At 37.8% G+C, this 18,611-nt stretch overlaps 1 protein-coding gene across 1 annotated transcript in view; it reads left to right on the top strand.

Annotated features, from left to right (window-relative positions):
- Positions 1 to 15,435, top strand: part of PRKAG1 (protein kinase AMP-activated non-catalytic subunit gamma 1) — a 132,541-nt gene extending 117,106 nt beyond the window's left edge. Inside the window, exons 12-13 of the mRNA XM_053708072.1 lie at positions 14,431 to 14,524; positions 14,601 to 15,435. Coding sequence (XP_053564047.1) covers positions 14,431 to 14,524; positions 14,601 to 14,617 — 111 coding nt within the window. The 3' untranslated portion in view covers positions 14,618 to 15,435. The remainder of the gene's footprint in view (positions 1 to 14,430; positions 14,525 to 14,600) is intronic.
- The last annotated feature ends 3,176 nt before the right edge of the window (positions 15,436 to 18,611 follow it).

The raw sequence follows: 18,611 nt of genomic DNA, 5'->3' as shown, positions 1-18,611 counted from the left end.
CGTTTATAGAGAGTATAGAAGGGATAAAAGAGTCTGATACACATATGAATGTTTTGAACCTTTTAGACCTATCCCCATATGAAGAGGATAATTCATAAATACAGCATTGTACCCTGAAACGAAATTCTATTTTTTATCTTCTTAATATACAAAGTGTGAATATATTAAGATGTTATAATAAGCTAGTTTGTGAGGATCGGACAAACTTTTTGCCCCTGAAAATTCACATAATATGACGTTTAAGGACAACCTTATACCAGGAGAGGGAGCAACCCTAAAAAATCTAATGGAAGATACTGATATCATCTTTAGAGCAGCGGATAAGGGGGGACATTGTGGTACACAATAGAAATGACTATTTGGATGACGCTTAGAATCTTTTGAATGATAAAACTACATATTTTACCTTTAACATTTAATCCAACAAATACATATAAGAAAGAACTATGGAATTTATTGGTAGGGGCTAAACAAGCGGGGATGTTGGACCAAATGGTATTAAAGTTTATATACAAAGTCCATCCTAAAATAGCTTGCTTTTACCACTTACTGAAAGTCCATAAAAACCTAGATCGACCACCGGGGAAACTGATTATATCAGGAATCAGCTCTCTTTGTGATAACATCTACATATATAGAGATTTTTATTTACAGCCTCTGGTAACTCATTCCATACTCATAGCTGATTTAAGAGACACTATTGATGTGATCAATAAATTTGAGTGGCTTGATTGGTAACCAAATTTTATATGGGTCACCTGTGATATGTCAGCTTTATACACAAGTATCCCTCACCATAAAGGTGTAGCCAAGGTCAAACAAGAATGTGAAAAAAGCAAATTATCCAATACCCAGATTCAATTTTATTAGATTCAATTCAATTTTTTTTTAACCCATAATTATTTTCTTTTTGAAGGACGTTTTTTCAAACAAATCCAGGGCACAGTAGTGGAGACTACCTTTGCCCCATCGTATGCCAATCTATATATCTCCAAATTTGAGGATTATTACATTTGGGTAAATTATTGAGTATTATGGTTTTATAGACAATATAATAATGATATGGCAGGGACAAAGGGAAGAAATTGAGGCATTAATTAAACACATGAATTTGTTTAATTCGTTTACATGTAATTATTCAGATTCCTCAATAGATTTTTTAGATTTAACTCTATTTCATGATACTAATAATCACACGGTAGCAGTTAAAAATTATCGAAAACCCACAGATAGAAATGGATTTCTTAATGCCCATAATTGCCATCTTAAACAGTGGAAGAGAATATCCCACTAGGACAGTATCAATGAATCAAACATAACTTCACTATAGCAGAGGATTATGAAAATAAGGCCAAAATTCTAACAACTAAATTTGCAGATCTCTTACAAAACACTAAAGAGAATATAGAAACTCTAATATAATCAACAAAACACATAAAAGCTCGAATGAACAAATCCCTCTTAGGTTTATCACAAAGTATAATAGCCAACATTACAAAATTTAAAAATTTATTGAAGAAATATTGGGAAGTTTTACTATTCGACCCAACATTGAAAAATATACTAGGTGAAAAACCAGAGATTTGCTTTAAGAAGAGCAGAGAAATAAAAAATCATTTAGCACCGACAAAACTGAGAAAATCTAAAAAATCTAGCCATTTGAAATGGTGGAAGCCTCCCCTTGTTTATACAGATGTAAACAAAAAGAATGCGCTAGGTGTCCGTATGTCTGCTCCAGCGAAGACTGTTGTAACTTTGGGAATTTTAATCAGTCTAAATTCTATCAATGTAAGAGCAGATGTACCTGTGACACCAATGACATGGTGTACCAATTGAGGTGTAAATGTAATTTAATCTACGTAGGAAGAACCTAAGAGAAAGGTAAAGTATAGGCTTCAAGAACATCTCACAAACATACAGAAAGGGTTTGAACAACATAGAGTGTCTCTACATTTTAAAAACGTTCATAATACCTGTTCTCTTACAAGGGTTAAGGCAATTTAATTTTGTGAGTTAGGTAGGTCAGATTGACACAAAAATAGGAAATTCTTCCAATATTTTAACTAGAAAGTGGAATCAAAAGATTGTTGGAATTGTGAAATAGGTCATCCTCTAATTTATTTTATTTCATGCTAATTTCATTTCATGCTCCTATTCATATACGTACATAGCTTTCAAACAGCTGTATTTTAAGTAACAATTATTTTAAATGCTTCTATTTAGGTATGTTTAGCTAGGTTTTGAAGATTATATATTATACTTTTTTTTTATATATATATATATATTAACAGGCATTTATTTAATTATAATACAAATAGGGATACATGTGTGAGTCTTTCATAGATTTATGTATAGCCAAGCTAGTGCTAGTGTTTTAATGAATAAAAGGGTTGGGGCTATGAATGGCTTATAAGCCGATCCAGCAGACATGACATAATCCCTTTAGAAAATGTTCCGTCGGAACGAAACATGCTTTGAGTATTTTCTTTTGTCCCATTTAGGCTGCCATACCTTGAACTCTGTGAAGGGATGCTGAGCTGAGGGACTTTTCTGTTTATAGTTTTATACACATTACATCAGCGTTTCTACAGATAGTCCTGCGTGTGGATAAAACCAGGACCCTCGGACATCAGACTATTTGGTTGCGGAAGGTTTGCTGTTGAGCATCACAAATTTAGATTTTTCAGGGAAAGATGTTGTTTGCATCTGGTTTTGATTCTATTATCTTTACTGGAGATAAGGGAGCTTTTCTTCCTCAGGACAAAAAGTCCAAAGGTAAATACAAAGCTTCTAAACATTTTCGTTCCTTCTGTCAGAATAAGGATCAGAAATCCAATTTCTCCTCTCAGAAACAAAGTTCCTCTGGCTCTGCCTGGAAGTCTAGTTCAAACTGGAACAAGTCTAAGCAGTATAAAAATATCTTTTCACTCATCCAAGTCTGAATGAAGGTGCGGCCCCTGATTCAGAGGCTCTGGTAGGGGGCAGGTTTTTCCTTTCTCAGGAGGCTTGGTTTTAGACTGTTCGGGATCACTGTGTTCTAAGTATAGTCTATCAGGGTTTCAGAACAAGGCCTCCCAGAGGAAGATTTATTCTGTTCATTGTTCCACAGAATTCAGTGAAGGCTCTGGTCTTTTTTTCAGTAAATTTCAGATTTAGAATCTATGGGAGTGATTGTTCCTGTTCCTCTATTGGAACAGTTGATGGAATTTAATGAAATATCTTCATTGTGCCAAAGAAGGAACAAACTCTCAGACTAGTTTTGGTTTTAAAAACTCTGAACAAGTTTCTCAAAGTTCAAACTTTTAAATGGAAACTATTTGAATAATTCTGCCTTTTTTCATAAAGGTAAGTTTATGTCCACAAGAGATTTAAAGAATTTTTACCTCCATGTTCCAATTCACAGGGATCATTATCAGTTCCTAAGGTTTGCTTTTCTAGACAATCATTTTCAGTTTTTGTTCTACCATTTGGTCTGGCTAAAGTTCCCAAAATATTCTCAAAAGTTCTGGATACCCTTTGGCGAGGTTGCCTATAAATGTTTTAGAGTTATTTTCAGAGCCCTTCATACAGACAGTGTCACGTCAGTGGCTTATATCAATCAACAGGACGGGGGGGACTCCGTTTTCTAGCTATGAAGGAGATTGTCTTAAATTCTTTCCTGGGCAGAAGCCTATTGTCTAATTTCTGCATTTCATATTCCAGGAACGAGCAACTGGGCAGCAGATTTTTGTCAGTCAATGCATCCAGGGGAGTGGTCTCTTCATCTGGATGCTTTCAATCAGATAGTAAATCTTTGGGGTCACTCAGAGAAAGATCTGATGGCCTCTCGGTTATACCACAAACTTCTCAGATACTATACGAGGTCCAAGGGTGCTCAGGCCATGTTTGAGGATGCTCTGGTAGCTCCATGGTTCTTTCGGTTGGTCTATGTTTTTCCTCCACTTGTTCTTCCTCAAATGATTTCCAAGATTAGGCAAGATAATTCATAAGTAATTCTGATTGCTCCGGCTTAGCTTCACAGGGTTTGGTACCAGATATGGTTCAGCTGTCTATTTACTCTCCATGGTCACTTCCTCTGCATCCAGACCTTCTGTCTCAAGGTCCATTTTTCCATCAGGATCTCAAATTTCTAAGTTTAAGGCATGGAGATTGAACTGTTAGTTCTTAGGTACAGAGGTTTTTCTCATTATGGTATTGAGACCTTGATACCATAAACGGGAAGTTTATCATAAGGTCTAGATGGCTTTTATTTCCTCGTGTATTGTTCATGTTTGTTTCCTGGAATTGTTTTAGAATTCCTAAGATTTTGCAGTTTTTGCAGGATGGTTTAGATAAGGGTTTATCTGCCAGCAGTTTGAAAGGTCAGATTTCTACTCTTTCAGTTTTGTTCCACAAAAAGATCTTAGTAATCTAACTGCATTTCTTTGTCTTCTTGGTTGAAACTTTTGATTCACAATGCTTACTTGGAGGTGGGACAGCCTCCACCTAAATGGATTACTGCCCATTCTACCAGATCAGTTTCCACTTCTTAGGCTCCAGTTGGTCTTCTTTGCATACTTTTACTAAATGTTACCATTTCTCTTGTAAGGTGTATCCAGTCCACGGATTCATCCTTTACTTGTGGGATATTCTCCTTCCTAACAGGAAGTGGCAAAGAGAGCACACAGCAGAGCTGTCCATATAGCTCCCCCTCTAGCTCCACCCCCCAGTCATTCTCTTTGCCGGCTCTAAGCAACAGGGTCCCTCTCGGAAGGGTAAAGTGAATGTGGTGTTAGATTTGTAGTTTTTGTTCTACAAGCAAAAGTTTATTTTAAATGGTACCGGTGTGTACTGTTTACTCTCCAGCAGAAAAGAGATGAAGATTTCTGCAGAGAGGAAGATGATTTTAGCATGTTGTAACTAAAATCCACTGCTGTTCCCACACAGGACTGAGGAGTACAAGAAAACTTCAGTTGGGGGGAACGGTTTGCAGGATAGGCTGCAATAAGGTATGTTCAGTCATTTATTTCTAGACAAGACTGTGATAATGCTAGAAAAGGACTGATAAGATCCCCATCAGGGAAGGGTAAGCTTTATTCAGAGACTAAGTATGGAATTACAAGCTTACATAACAGGGCTAATTTATGCTGGTGGACACTATTTTATGGCAAGTTGACACTTTTTTATGGCAAACGGTTTTTACTTATAAAGATTGTTTTTGAGACACTTAGAAGGTCCCTTTGGGTTTCTTTCAGGGGTTGTTACCCACATGGCTAATATTATAACTCTTAGGAGTGTTTCTTTAGGCCTCACAGCACCGGAGTAAGGTGGGAGGGGCCTAATTTCGCGCCTCAGATGCGCAGTTAGATTGACTAGATCTTCAGGCTGTGTTCACATGGTGGCTCCTGCTACAGTTTGAGGACCCATAAGAAGCTTTTTCCCCATAATCTGATTCCTAAGGGAAGGTAGGGCCACAGCAGAGCTGTGGCAAGGTGCTAAATTTGTTTTAACCGGTCTGTTAGCTTACTATTGATCCGGTTTGGGCATTAAGGGGTTAATCGATTTTTTTTGCTAGTTGTGCAATCTTACTAATGCTTTAGTTACATACTGTGAAAATTTCAGAAAGTTTGGTGCATTTTTCACTGTTTTAGAAAATTGTGTGCCTTTTTTATTTCTTAAAGGCACAGTAACGTTTTTTTGCAAAGTGTGTTTTTGCTTGATTAATGTGATTTCTAAGCCTGTTTGTCTTACTACTAGTCTGTTAAACATGTCTGTCACCAAGGAAAATCCTTGTTCAATGTGTTTAGAAGCCATGGTGGAACCCCCTCTCAAAATGTGTCCCACGTGTATTGTTGCACTTAAAAATGTGGCCCAAGATGATTCTCAGACAGAAGATAATGAGGTTAGCCCGTTGACCTCTCCCCAAGTGTCACAACCAGTTACGCCCGCTCAAGCGACGCCTAGCACCTCTAGCACATCTAACTCTTTTACCTTACAAGATTTGGCGGGAGTTATGGATAATACCCTCTCAGTATTTTTATCTAAGCTGCCCGTGTTACCTGCAAAGCGTGATAGCTCTGTTTTAAGAACAGATTATGAGCATTCTGACGCTTTAGTAGCCGTATCCGATATACACTCACAACGCTCTGAAATGGGGGCGAGGGATGTTCTGTCTGAGGGAGAAATTTCCGATTCGGGAAAGGTTGCTCCTCAGACAGACTCAGATTCGTTGGCCTTTAAATTTAAACTAGAACACCTCCGCTTATTACTCAGGGAGGTATTAGTTACTCTGGATGACTGTGACCCTTTGCTGATTCCAGAGAAATTGTGTAAAATGGACAAGTACCTAGAAGTTCCTGTTTACACTGATGTGTTCCCGGTCCCTAAGAGGATTGCGGATATAGTAACTAGGGAGTGGGATAGACCAGGTATTCCGTTTGTTCCCCCTCCTGTTTTTAAGAAAATGTTCCCCATATCTGACACCACACGGGATTCGTGGCAGACGGTCCCTAAGGTGGAGGGGGCTGTTTCTTCACTTGCTAAACGCACAACCTTACCAATTGAGGACAGTTGTGCTTTTAAAGACCCTATGGATAAAAAGTTAGAGGGTTTACTTAAGAAAATTTTTGTTCATCAAGGTTTTCTTCTCCAACCTATAGCGTGCATTGTTCCTGTAACTACTGCAGCTGCTTTCTGGTTCGAGGCACTGGAAGATACGCTCCAGACGGAGACCTCATATGAGGATATTATGGACAGAATTAAGGCTCTTAAGCTGGCTAATTCTTTTATCACAGATGCCGCTTTCAAACTAGCTAAGTTAGCGGCAAAAAATTCGGGTTTCGCCATTCTGGCGCGCAGGACTCTGCCAATGAGGCAGGACCTTCTACTTCAAGGTCCTTTCAAACATCCAAATCTAATTTCTCTGCGTCTGACTGCTTGGAGATTGAACGCCTAATTCTATCTAAGCGTGGTTTCTCTGAGTCGGTTATCGATACCCTGATTCAGGCTAGAAAGCCTGTCACCAGGAAAATCCACCATAAGATTTGGCGAAAATATCTTTGTTGGTGCGAATCCAAGGGCTACTCATGGAGTAAGATTACGATTCCCAGGATATTGTCTTTTCTCCAAGATGGATTGGAGAAAGGATTGTGAGCTAGTTCCTTAAAAGGACAGATATCTGCTTTGTCTATTCTTTTACACAAACGTCTGGCGGAGGTACCAGACGTTCAAGCGTTTACTCAGGCTTTAGTCAGAATCAAGCCTGTTTATAGACCTGTGGCTCCGCCATGGAGTCTGAATTTAGTTCTTTCAGTTCTGCAAGGGGTTCCGTTTGAACCTTTACATTCCATAGATATTAAGCTTTTATCTTGGAAAGTTTTGTTTTTGGTAGCTATCTCTTCTGCGCGAAGAGTTTGAGTTATCTGCTTTACAGTGTGACTCACCTTACTTGGTGTTCCATGCAGATAAGGTAGTTTTGCGTACCAAACCTGGTTTTCTTCCTAAGGTTGTGTCTAATAAGAATATTAACCAGGAAATTGTTGTTCCTTCTCTGTATCCTAATCCTTCGTCAAAGAAGCAACATCTGTTACACAATCTTGTTGTGGTTCATGCTTTAAAGTTCTATTTACAAGCAACTAAGGATTTCAGACTAACAACTTCTTTGTTTGTTATCTGTTCTGGTAAGAGGAGAGGTCAAAAGGCGACCGCTACCTCTCTTTCCTTTTGGCTGAAAAGCATCATCCGTTTGGCCTATGAGACTACTGGCCAGCAGCCTCCTGAAACAATTACTGCTCATTCTACCAGAGCAGTGGCTTCCACATGGGCTTTTAAAAATGAGGCTTCTGTTGAACAGATTTGTAAGGCAGCAACTTGGTCTTCACTGCATACTTTTTCCAAATTTTACAAATTCGATACTTTTGCTTCTTCGGAGGCTATTTCTTTCATGTAATTAGCAAGAGTCCATGAGCTAGTGACGTATGGGATATACATTCCTACCAGGAGGGGCAAAGTTTCCCAAACCTCAAAATGCCTATAAATACACCCCTCACCACACCCACAAATCAGTTTTACAAACTTTGCCTCCTATGGAGGTGGTGAAGTAAGTTTGTGCTAGATTCTACGTTGATATGCGCTCCGCAGCAGGTTGGAGCCCGGTTTTCCTCTCAGCGTGCAGTGAATGTCAGAGGGATGTGAGGAGAGTATTGCCTATTTGAATTCAATGATCTCCTTCTACGGGGTCTATTTCATAGGTTCTCTGTTATCGGTCGTAGAGATTCATCTCTTACCTCCCTTTTCAGATCGACGATATACTCTTATTTATATACCATTACCTCTGCTGATTTTCGTTTCAGTACTGGTTTGGCTTTCTACAACATGTAGATGAGTGTCCTGGGGTAAGTAAATCTTATTTTCTGTGACACTCTAAGCTATGGTTGGGCACTTTTTTATAAAGTTCTAAATATATGTATTCAAACATTTATTTGCCTTGACTCAGGATGTTCAACATTCCTTATTTCAGACAGTCAGTTTCATATTTGGGATAATGCATATGAATAAATCATTTTTTTTTTCTTACCTTAAAAATTTGACTTTTTCCCTGTGGGCTGTTAGGCTCGCGGGGGCTGAAAATGCTTCATTTTATTGCGTCATTCTTGGCGCTGACTTTTTTGGCGCAATTTTTTTTTTCTGTTTCCGCCGTCATACGTGTCGCCGGAAGTTGCATCATTTTTGACGTTCTTTTGCGCCAAAAGTGTCGGCGTTCCGGACGTGGCGTCATTTTTGGCGCTAAAAAAATATGGGCGTCACTATTGTCTCCACATTATTTAAGTCTCGTTTTTTATTGCTTCTGGTTGCTAGAAGCTTGTTCACTGGCATTTTTTTCCCATTCCTGAAACTGTCATTTGAGGAGTTTGATCAATTTTGCTTTATATGTTGTTTTTTCTATTACATATTGCAAGATGTCCCACGTTGAAACTGATTCAGAAGATACTTCTGGAAAATCGCTGCCTGGGGCTGGAGCTACCAAAGCTAAGTGTATCTACTGTAAACTTATGGTATCTGTTCCTCCAGCTGTTGTTTGTACTGTTTTGTCATGACAAACTGTTAATGCAGATAATATTTCCTTTAGTACTGTTACATTACCTGTTGCTGTTCTGTCAACATCTAATACTCAGAGTGTTCCTGATAACATAAGAGATTTTGTTTCTAAATCCATTAAGAAGGCTATGTCTGTTATTCCTCCTTCTAGTAAATGTAAAAAGTCTTTTAAAACTTCTAATTTTTCAGATGAATTTTTAAATGAACATCATCATTCTGATTCTGTTAATGGTTCTTCTGGTTCAGAGGATTCTGTCTCAGAGGTTGATGCTGATAAATCTTCATATTTATTTAAAATGAAATTTATTCGTTCTTTACTTAAAGAAGTCCTAATTGCATTAGAAATTGAGGATTCTGGTCCTCTTGATACTAAATCTAAACGTTTAGATAAGGTTTTTAAATCTCCTGTAGTTATTCCAGAAGTTTTTCCTGTCCCTAGTGCTATTTCTGAAGTAATTTCCAGGGAATGGAATAATTTGGGTAATTCATTTACTCCTCCTAAACGTTTTAAGCAATTATATCCTGTGCCATCTGACAGATTAGAGTTTTGGGACAAAATCCCTAAAGTTGATGGGGCTGTCTCTACTCTTGTTAAGCGTACTACTATTCCTACGGCAGATGGTACTTCCTTAAGGATCCTTTAGATAGGAAAATTGAATCCTTTCTAAGAAAAGCTTACTTGTGTTCAGGTAATCTTCTTAGACCTGCTATATCTTTAGCGGATGTTGCTGCAGCTTCATCTTTTGGTTAGAAGCTTTAGCGCAACAAGTAACAGATCATAATTCTCATAGCATTTTTATTCTTCAACATGCTAATAATTTTTTTTTTGTAATGCCATCTTTGATATCATTAGAGTTGATGTCAGGTATATGTCTCTAGCTATTTTAGCTAGAAGAGCTTTATGGCTTAAGACTTGGAATGCTGATATGTCTTCTAAGTCTACTCTGCTTTCCCTTTCTTTCCAGGGTAATAATCGTTTTCGTTCCTTTCGTCACAACAGGGAACAAAAACCTGATCCGTCATCCTCAGGAGCGGTATCAGTTTGGAAACCATCTCCAGTCTGGAATAAATCCAAGGCTTTTAGAAAATCAAAGCCAGCTCCTAAGTCCACATGAAGGTGCGGCCCTCATTCCAGCTCAGCTGGTAGGGGGCAGATTACGTTTTTTCTAATAAATTTGGATCAATTCCGTTCACAATCTTTGGATTCAGAACATTGTTTCAGAAGGGTACAGAATTGGCTTCAAGATAAGGCCTCCTGCAAAGAGATTTTTTTCTTTCCCGTGTCCCAGTAAACCCAGCGAAGGCTCAAGCATTTCTGAAATGTGTTTCAGATCTAGAGTTGACTGGAGTAATTTTGCCAGTTCCAGTTCTGGAACAGGGACTGGGGTTTTATTCAAATCTCTTCATTGTACCAAAGAAGGAGAATTCCTTCAGACCAGTTCTGGATCTAAAAATATTGAATCGTTATGTAAGGATACCAACATTCAAAATGGTAACTGTAAGGACTATCCTGCCTTTTGTTCAACAAGGGCATTATATGTCTACTATAGATTTACAGGATGCATATCTGCATATTCCGATTCATCCAGATCACTATCAGTTTCTGAGATTCTCTTTCCTAGACAAGCATTACCAGTTTGTGGCTCTGCCGTTTGGCCTAGCCACAGCTCCAAGAATTTTTTCGAAGGTTCTCGGTGCCCTTCTGTCTGTAATCAGAGAACAGGGTATTGTGGTATTCCTTATTTGGACGATATCTTGGTACTTGCTCAGTCTTCACATTTAGCAGAATCTCATTCGAATCGACTTGTGTTGTTTCTTCAACATCATGGTTGGAGGATCAATTTACCAAAAAGTTCATTGATTCCTCAGACACAGGTAACCTTTTTAGGTTTTCAGATAGATTCAGTATCCATGACTCTATCTTTGATAGACATGAGACGTCTAAAGTTGATATCAGCTTGTCGAAACCTTCAGTCACAATCTTTCCCTTCGGTAGCCTTATGCATGGAAATTCTAGGTCTTATGACTGCGGCATCGGACGCGATCCCCTTTGCTCATTTTCACATGCGGCCTCTTCAGCTCTGTATGCTGAACCAGTGGTGCAGGGATTACACAAAGATATCTCAATTAATATCTTTAAAACCGATTGTACGACACTCTCTGACGTGGTGGACAGATCACCATAGTTTAGTTCAGGGGGCTTCTTTTGTTCTTCCAACCTGGACTGTAATTTCAACAGATGCAAGTCCTACAGGTTGGGGAGCTGTGTGGGGGTCTCAAACAGCACAAGGGGTTTGGGAATCTCAGGAGGTGAGATTACCGATCAATATTTTGGAACTCCGTGCAATTTTCAGAGCTCTTCAGTCTTGGCCTCTTCTAAAGAGAGAATCGTTCATTTGTTTTCAGACAGACAATGTCACAACTGTGGCATACATCAATCATCAAGGAGGGACTCACAGTCCTCTGGCTATGAAAGAAGTATCTCGAATTCTGGTATGGGCAGAATCCAGCTCCTGTCTAGTTTCTGCGGTTCATATCCCAGGTATAGACAATTAGGAAGCGGATTATCTCAGTCGCCACACGTTTCATCCGGGCGAATGGTCTCTTCTCCCAGAGGTATTTCTTCAGATTGTTCAAATATGGGGTCTCCCAGAAATAGATCTGATGGCTTCTCATCTAAACAAGAAACTTCCCAGGTATCTGTCCCGATCCAGGGATCCTCAAGCGGAAGCAGTGGATGCGTTGTCACTTCCTTGGAAGTATCATCCTGCCTATATCTTTCCGCCTCTAGTTCTTCTTCCAAGAGTAATCTCCAAGATTCTGAAGGAATGCTCATTTGTTCTGTTGGTGGCTCCAGCATGGCCTCACAGGTTTTTGGTATGCGGATCCTGTCCGGATGGCCTCTTGCCAACCGTGGACTCTTCCGTTAAGACCATACCTTCTGTCACAAGGTCCTTTTTTCCATCAGGATCTCAAATCCTTAAATTTAAAGGTATGGAGATTGAACGCTTGATTCTTAGTCAAAGAGGTTTCTCTGATTCTGTGATTAATACTATGTTACAGGCTCGTAAATCCGTATCTAGGGAGATATATTATAGAGTCTGGAAGACTTATATTTCTTGGTGTCTTTCTCATCATTTTTCCTGGTATTCTTTTAGAATTCCGAGAATTTTACAGTTTCTTCAGGATGGTTTGGATAAAGGTTTGTCTGCAAGTTCCTTGAAAAGACAAATCTCTGCTCTTTCTGTTGTTTTTCACAGAAAGATTGTTAATCTTCCTGATATTCATTGTTTTGTACAAGCTTTGGTTCGTATAAAACCTGTCATTAAGTCAATTTCTCCTCCTTGGAGTTTGAATTTGGTTCTGGGGGCTCTTCAAGCTCCTCCGTTTGAACCTATGCATTCTTTGGACATTAAATTACTTTCTTGAAAGGTTTTGTTCCTTTTGGCCATCTCTTCTGCAAGAAGAGTTTCTGAATTATCTGCTCTTTCTTGTGAGTCTCCTTTTCTGATTTTTCATCAGGATAAGGCAGTGTTGCGAACTTCTTTTACATTTTTACCTAAGGTTGTGAATTCTAACAACATTAGTAGAGAAATTGTGGTTCCTTCATTATGTCCTAATCCTAAGAATTCTAAGGAGAAATCATTGCTTTCTTTGGATGTAGTTAGAGCTTTGAAATATTATGTTGAAGCTACTAAGAATTTCCGAAAGACTTCTAGTCTATTTGTTATCTTTTCCGGTTCTAGGAAAGGTCAGAAGGCTTCTGCCATTTCTTTGGCATCTTGGTTGAAATCTTTAATTCATCATGCTTATGTCGAGTCGGGTAAAACTCCGCCTCAAAGGACTACAGCTCATTCTACTAGGTCAGTTTCTACTTCCTGGGCGTTTAGGAATGAAGCTTCGGTTGTTCAGATTTGCAAAGCAGCAACTTGGTCTTCTTTGCATGCTTTTACTAAATTCTACCATTTTGATGTGTTTTCTTCTTCTGAAGCAGTTTTTGGTAGAAAAGTACTTCAGGCAGCTGTTTCAGTTTGATTCTTCTGCTTATATTTTCAGTTTTTTTCATTTTTTTTCATTATAAGTTTTAAACTTTGTTTGGGTGTGGATTATTTTCAGCGGAATTGGCTGTCTTTATTTTATCCCTCCCTCTCTAGTGACTCTTGCGTGGAAGATCCACATCTTGGGTAGTCATTATCCCATACGTCACTAGCTCATGGACTCTTGCTAGTTACATGAAAGAAAACATAATTTATGTAAGAACTTACCTGATAAATTCATTTCTTTCATATTAGCAAGAGTCCATGAGGCCCACCCTTTTTTGTGGTGGTTATGATTTTTTTGTATAAAGCACAATTATTCCAATTCCTTATATTTATGCTTCGCACTTTTTGCTTATCACCCCACTTCTTGGCTATTTGTTAAACTGATTTGTGGGTGTGGTGAGGGGTGTATTTATAGGCATTTTGAGGTTTGGGAAACTTTTCCCCTCCTGGTAGGAATGTATATCCCATACGTCACTAGCTCATGGACTCTTGCTAATATGAAAGAAATGAATTTATCAGGTAAGTTCTTACATAAATTATGTTTTTTGGGAGAAAGGTTTTACAAGCAGTGGTGCCTTCCGTTTAAGGTACCTGTCTTGTTCCCTCCCTTCATCCGTGTCCTAAAGCTTTGGTATTGGTATCCCACAAGTAAAGGATGAATCCGTGGACTGGATACACCTTACAAGAGAAAGTAATTTATCAGGTAAGCATAAATTCTGTTTTTGCTGTTTTGGCTTCTTCTGAGACAGCCTTTGGTAGGAAAGTCTCAGGTTAATTTTGTTTTTGCCCGTCGGTCATTTTAATTGTATCTAAAGAGAGAGAGAATATATTTACCCTGTTTTTTCTTTGGGGTTGTGGATTTGGTTTCACTGTGAAAATTTTTTTTTATTCCACCCTTATTTCTCATTACTCATGGACTCTACTGCCTGGGCAGTAATTACCAGGAGTAATGGATCGTGGACTATAACCATCTGTATGAAAGAAAACATAATTTATGCTTACTTGATACAATTAATTTCTTTCATGGTGGTGAGAGTCCTGTTTTTTGGTGTTGGATTAACTTTGTGCACATAATTTTTTCCCTGCTTCTACTATTCCTATGTTTTTTCTTGGCTATATGTCAAACTAATTTACTAGTGAGATGTTTTATAGAGCTCTTGAGGTTTGGAAATCTTTGCCTGCCTCCTAGTGGCAAGGAAGAGTAATTCCTAGGAGTAATGGATCATGGACTCTCACCACCATAAAAATTTTTATCATATAAGCATAAATTATGTTTTTCTTATTGTATATAAATGCATTCTTCTCACTTTAGGTGCACAGGTTGGTCGTCGTCGATGAAAATAATGTAGCAAAAGGAATAGTTTCCCTTTCAGACATCCTGCAAGCTCTCGTTCTGACTGCTGGAGGTGAGGATTTTGTCACACTGGTGAGGTTTCTCTTATGAGCAACTGTTTCAGTAATTTATTGTTTATCTTTTTCCAGGTACAAAGGCGCTGTAACCATAGTACAGATAAATTATACCATTTCAACAGTTATGTGATGTACTGATACATGAAGACCTCAAATTATAGACTTCAAGACCTCCAAATAAACAAACACAGCATTAATTAATGGATAGTGGTGTTCCATGGGACAAATGGCAACACAGTTAGTGAGATAAATGTAACTGAACATAAGCAATATTGAAAAAAGAACCAAATTGTCTTCAGCAATACAAAGATTCTACCAGCATAATAGTGGCATCATGAAAATGTTAGTGACAAATTTTGATAGACTTTATATTGCATACGGAATCATACAGTATAGCTTGTGTTTCTAAATATATTTATTGCACTCTTCAACATTGTTCCATGAATCTAAACCCGCACTGTGTTTTGCCAGCATACTAAGAAGAAGACTTCTCAAACTTTGAAGAAAGGAAAATTTAAACAAAAAAGTGTTTGATTCCACGCTCTGTTCAGTGTTTTAATGTGACTCTTGTATAGTGTTTTTATTATACCAAACACTGAATGCATGTTTTAACTATGTTTTAAGGAGCACATATTTTTATTTCAAGGGAGACAGGTTTTTCCCCAATATCTATTTTGCAATGGGCATACTGAAGTATCACATGTTCCTTTTTATATATGTTTTTTTAAATACATATAGATGATTCAGTTAAAATTTGGTTCATCTAAACTAACACCCATTCCCTGTTTTAGAATGCAATGTGTGGTTGGAAGTTTACTATATAAATAATTTGTGTTTTTCATATTATAAGATGAGAATATAGTGTCCAAGTTAACTTTGTAAAATTAATAAAACTCAGTTTTCCTAATGTGTTTTATATTTATTTCTGTATTAGTTTAGTACAGTATGTAGTATAAACGACATAGGTTATCAAATTTATATTGGAACCCTAGTCTTTACCCTACCATGAAATAATGCAAACGGGTCACTAAACAATCTTCCTCTAGATGGAAACAAAAAAACTATTTATAATGATAATGGCACAAAATCCAGTACATGGGGTAATATTACATTATGTAAAAAAATAAAGACAACTACATTTCTTTTGTGATATTACAAAACGGCTCAGCATCCTATGAATCCCTGCAAGCCAAAGGAGGGCAAACATCACAGTCTATTTTTTTTTTTTTAAATTAATATTATATGACATTGTACAAAATCAGAAATAAACAAACCAATACAACCTTTTTCAGTAAGAATAGAAAGCATGACCAAACATTAAATAAAGTATCCAGAGATCTGGAGAAGAGTCAGAGGCCTCTAGTTATCAAAGTCTGGCGGACCTGATCCGACAGTGCGGATCAGGTCCGCCAGACCTCGCTGAATACGGAGAGCAATATGCTCTCCGTATTCAGCATTGCACCAGCATTTCACAAGAGCTGCTGGTGCAACGCCGCCCCCTGCAGACTCGCGGCCAATGATCCGCCAGCAGGGAGGTGTCAATCAACCCGATCGTACTCGATCGGGTTGATTTCCGGCGATGTCTGTCCGCCTGCTCAGAGCTTTGTGACCGCTGCTTCATAACTGCTTGATAGATATGCCCCAGAGTGTCTTGTAGTCCTTCGCGAAGAAAGAATAAAAATTTAAAAAGTTCTATTATTGTAATAAAAGTCCAGGCTATACTTTTAGTTACAATATCATAAAAAAGTTAGTTTTAAAAAATACACAGTAAAATAAACTTGATCAGGAAATATTTACAGTAGCTTTTGTTGAAAAATCAAAGGAAGAAAATTCCAAGTTGCATATTATATAATATGAGCCAATGGTGAGAGATGCTAACAATGGCTTAGTAAAAATTATCTACCTAGTAGTGGATTTGTCATCTGACAGGGATTTTCGTTGACTTTAAACTACTTTCTCTTATAATATTCCTCCTTGTAAAACATTATATCCTAATACATGTCTAGTTGATCTGTTTTTAAGTAATCCAAATCTTTCTAACATAATAGTGTTATTGACTCTGTCTACTCAATTTAAGGGCATTGGGGCATTTCCAAAACTTAGGAATCAATTGGCGAGTATTTGTCCCAGATACTTTCAAATTTTGCATTTGAGACCTAAAGGGAAGTTAAACAGTATGGTTTCAGGCTTTTTCACACAATTACTACCTAAAATAGTGTTCCTTTCAGTATCATATCCCATTATTCACAAATTTTTGGGCATTCCCACCAAATGTGTAACATATCTGATTTTATGTGGCAACCTATCCAACATTTATCTGAAGCACTAAGGAATAGGGAAAATAAGTTTAAAGATTGTTTCTAACGTGGACACTGAATGCGCAGATTTAATGGTGCATTCACAGTTCGATTTCCATTGTTTTAAATCAGTTTGCCCAGGGAAGTCCCTATTCCACGCTTTAATATATGAGGTAGGGTATTAGGGAGGGCAGCAGATTGGAGTAACAACTATAGCAAAGAAATAATACCTATTTTCGGGTGTGAAGCATACCATTTCAAACTTAGTGAGGGGTCTTAAAGGGACACTGAACCCACATTTTTTTCTTTCGTGATTTACATAGAGCATGCAACTTTCTAATTTACTCCTATTATCAATTTTTCTTTGTTCTCTTTCTATCTTTATTTTAAAAAGAAGGCATCTCAGCAAGAACAACCTAGGTTTTTCACCAAAAATGAGCCGGCATCTAAACTTACATTCTTGATTTTCAAATAAAGATACCAAGAGAATGAAGAAAATTTCATAATAGGAGTAAATTAGAAAGTTACTTAAAACTGCATGCTCTATCCGAATCACAAAAGAAAAATTTGGGTTCAGAGTCCCTTTAAGAAGTTTGCTGTTTCTTTATGTAACATTATGCAGTGCTTGGTGTACTCATCCAAGAGTTAAAAAATTCCAAGTTTTTCTGACTTTCAAGGCTCGGGGGTTTAAATTTCCCGTTGGATACAATCAAAGTCTGTTTTTTAAATACTATTGGAATTTGCGTGTGATGTTTATAGGCCTGTGGGGAGGTCAGGGTTATTTAATATTGGAGTCCGAGGTAAGAAATTTAAATTTGCGTTTGATAACCAATAATAAATGTAATCTTCAAATACATCTGAGATTGTTCCAGATTACAAGTGCAGTGGTATGAGCTAGTGACATATGGGATATACAATCCTACCAGGAAGGGCAAAGTTTCCCAAACCTAAAAATGCCTATAAATACACCCCTCACCACACCCACAATTCAGTTTTACAAACTTTGCCTCCTATGGAGGTGGTGAAGTTTGTGCTAAGATTTCTACGTTGATATGCGCTTCTCAGCATTTTGAAGCCCGATTCCTTTCAGAGTACAGCGAATGTCAGAGGGATGTGAAGGGATTATTGCCTATTGAATGCAATGGTTTTCCTCGTGGAATATCTATTTCATAGGTTCTCTGTTATCGGTCGTAGAGATTCATCTCCTACCTCTCTTATTTAGATCGACGATATACTCTCATATACCATTAGCTCTACTGATAACTGTTTCAGTACTGGTTTGGCTATCTGCTATATGTGGATGGATGTCTTTTGGTAAGTATGTTTTCATTACTTAAGACACTCTCAGCTATGGTTTGGCACAATGCATTAATATAAAGTTCTAAATATATGTATTGTACTTATATTTGCCATGTCAGGTTTATGTATATCTCCTTTTGCAGACTATCAGTATCATATTTGGGAACAAACATATTTAGGAAAATATTTTTCTTACCTGGGGTATAGTCTTTTTTCAATTGATTTTGCAGGCAAAATTAGGCTCGCAAAGGAGCAAAATTCCAAAGTTTATTGAGTCATTTTTGGCGTGAGAATTTTTTGGCGCTAAGGTACCCACAATTCAGTTTTACAAACTTTGCCTCCCATGGAGGTGGTGAAGTAAGTTTGTGCTAGATTTCTACATTGATATGCGCTTCGCAGCAGGCTGAAGCCCGGTTTTCCTCTCAGAGTGCAGTGAATGTCAGAGGGATGTGAAGAGAGTATTGCCTATTTGAATGCAATGGTTTTC

Source organism: Bombina bombina, chromosome 3 (genome assembly GCF_027579735.1).
Source record: "Bombina bombina isolate aBomBom1 chromosome 3, aBomBom1.pri, whole genome shotgun sequence".
Lineage (NCBI taxonomy): Eukaryota > Metazoa > Chordata > Amphibia > Anura > Bombinatoridae > Bombina > Bombina bombina.
The sequence above is the reverse complement of the archived record's forward strand: the minus strand, read 5'-3'. Positions and strand labels throughout refer to the sequence as shown.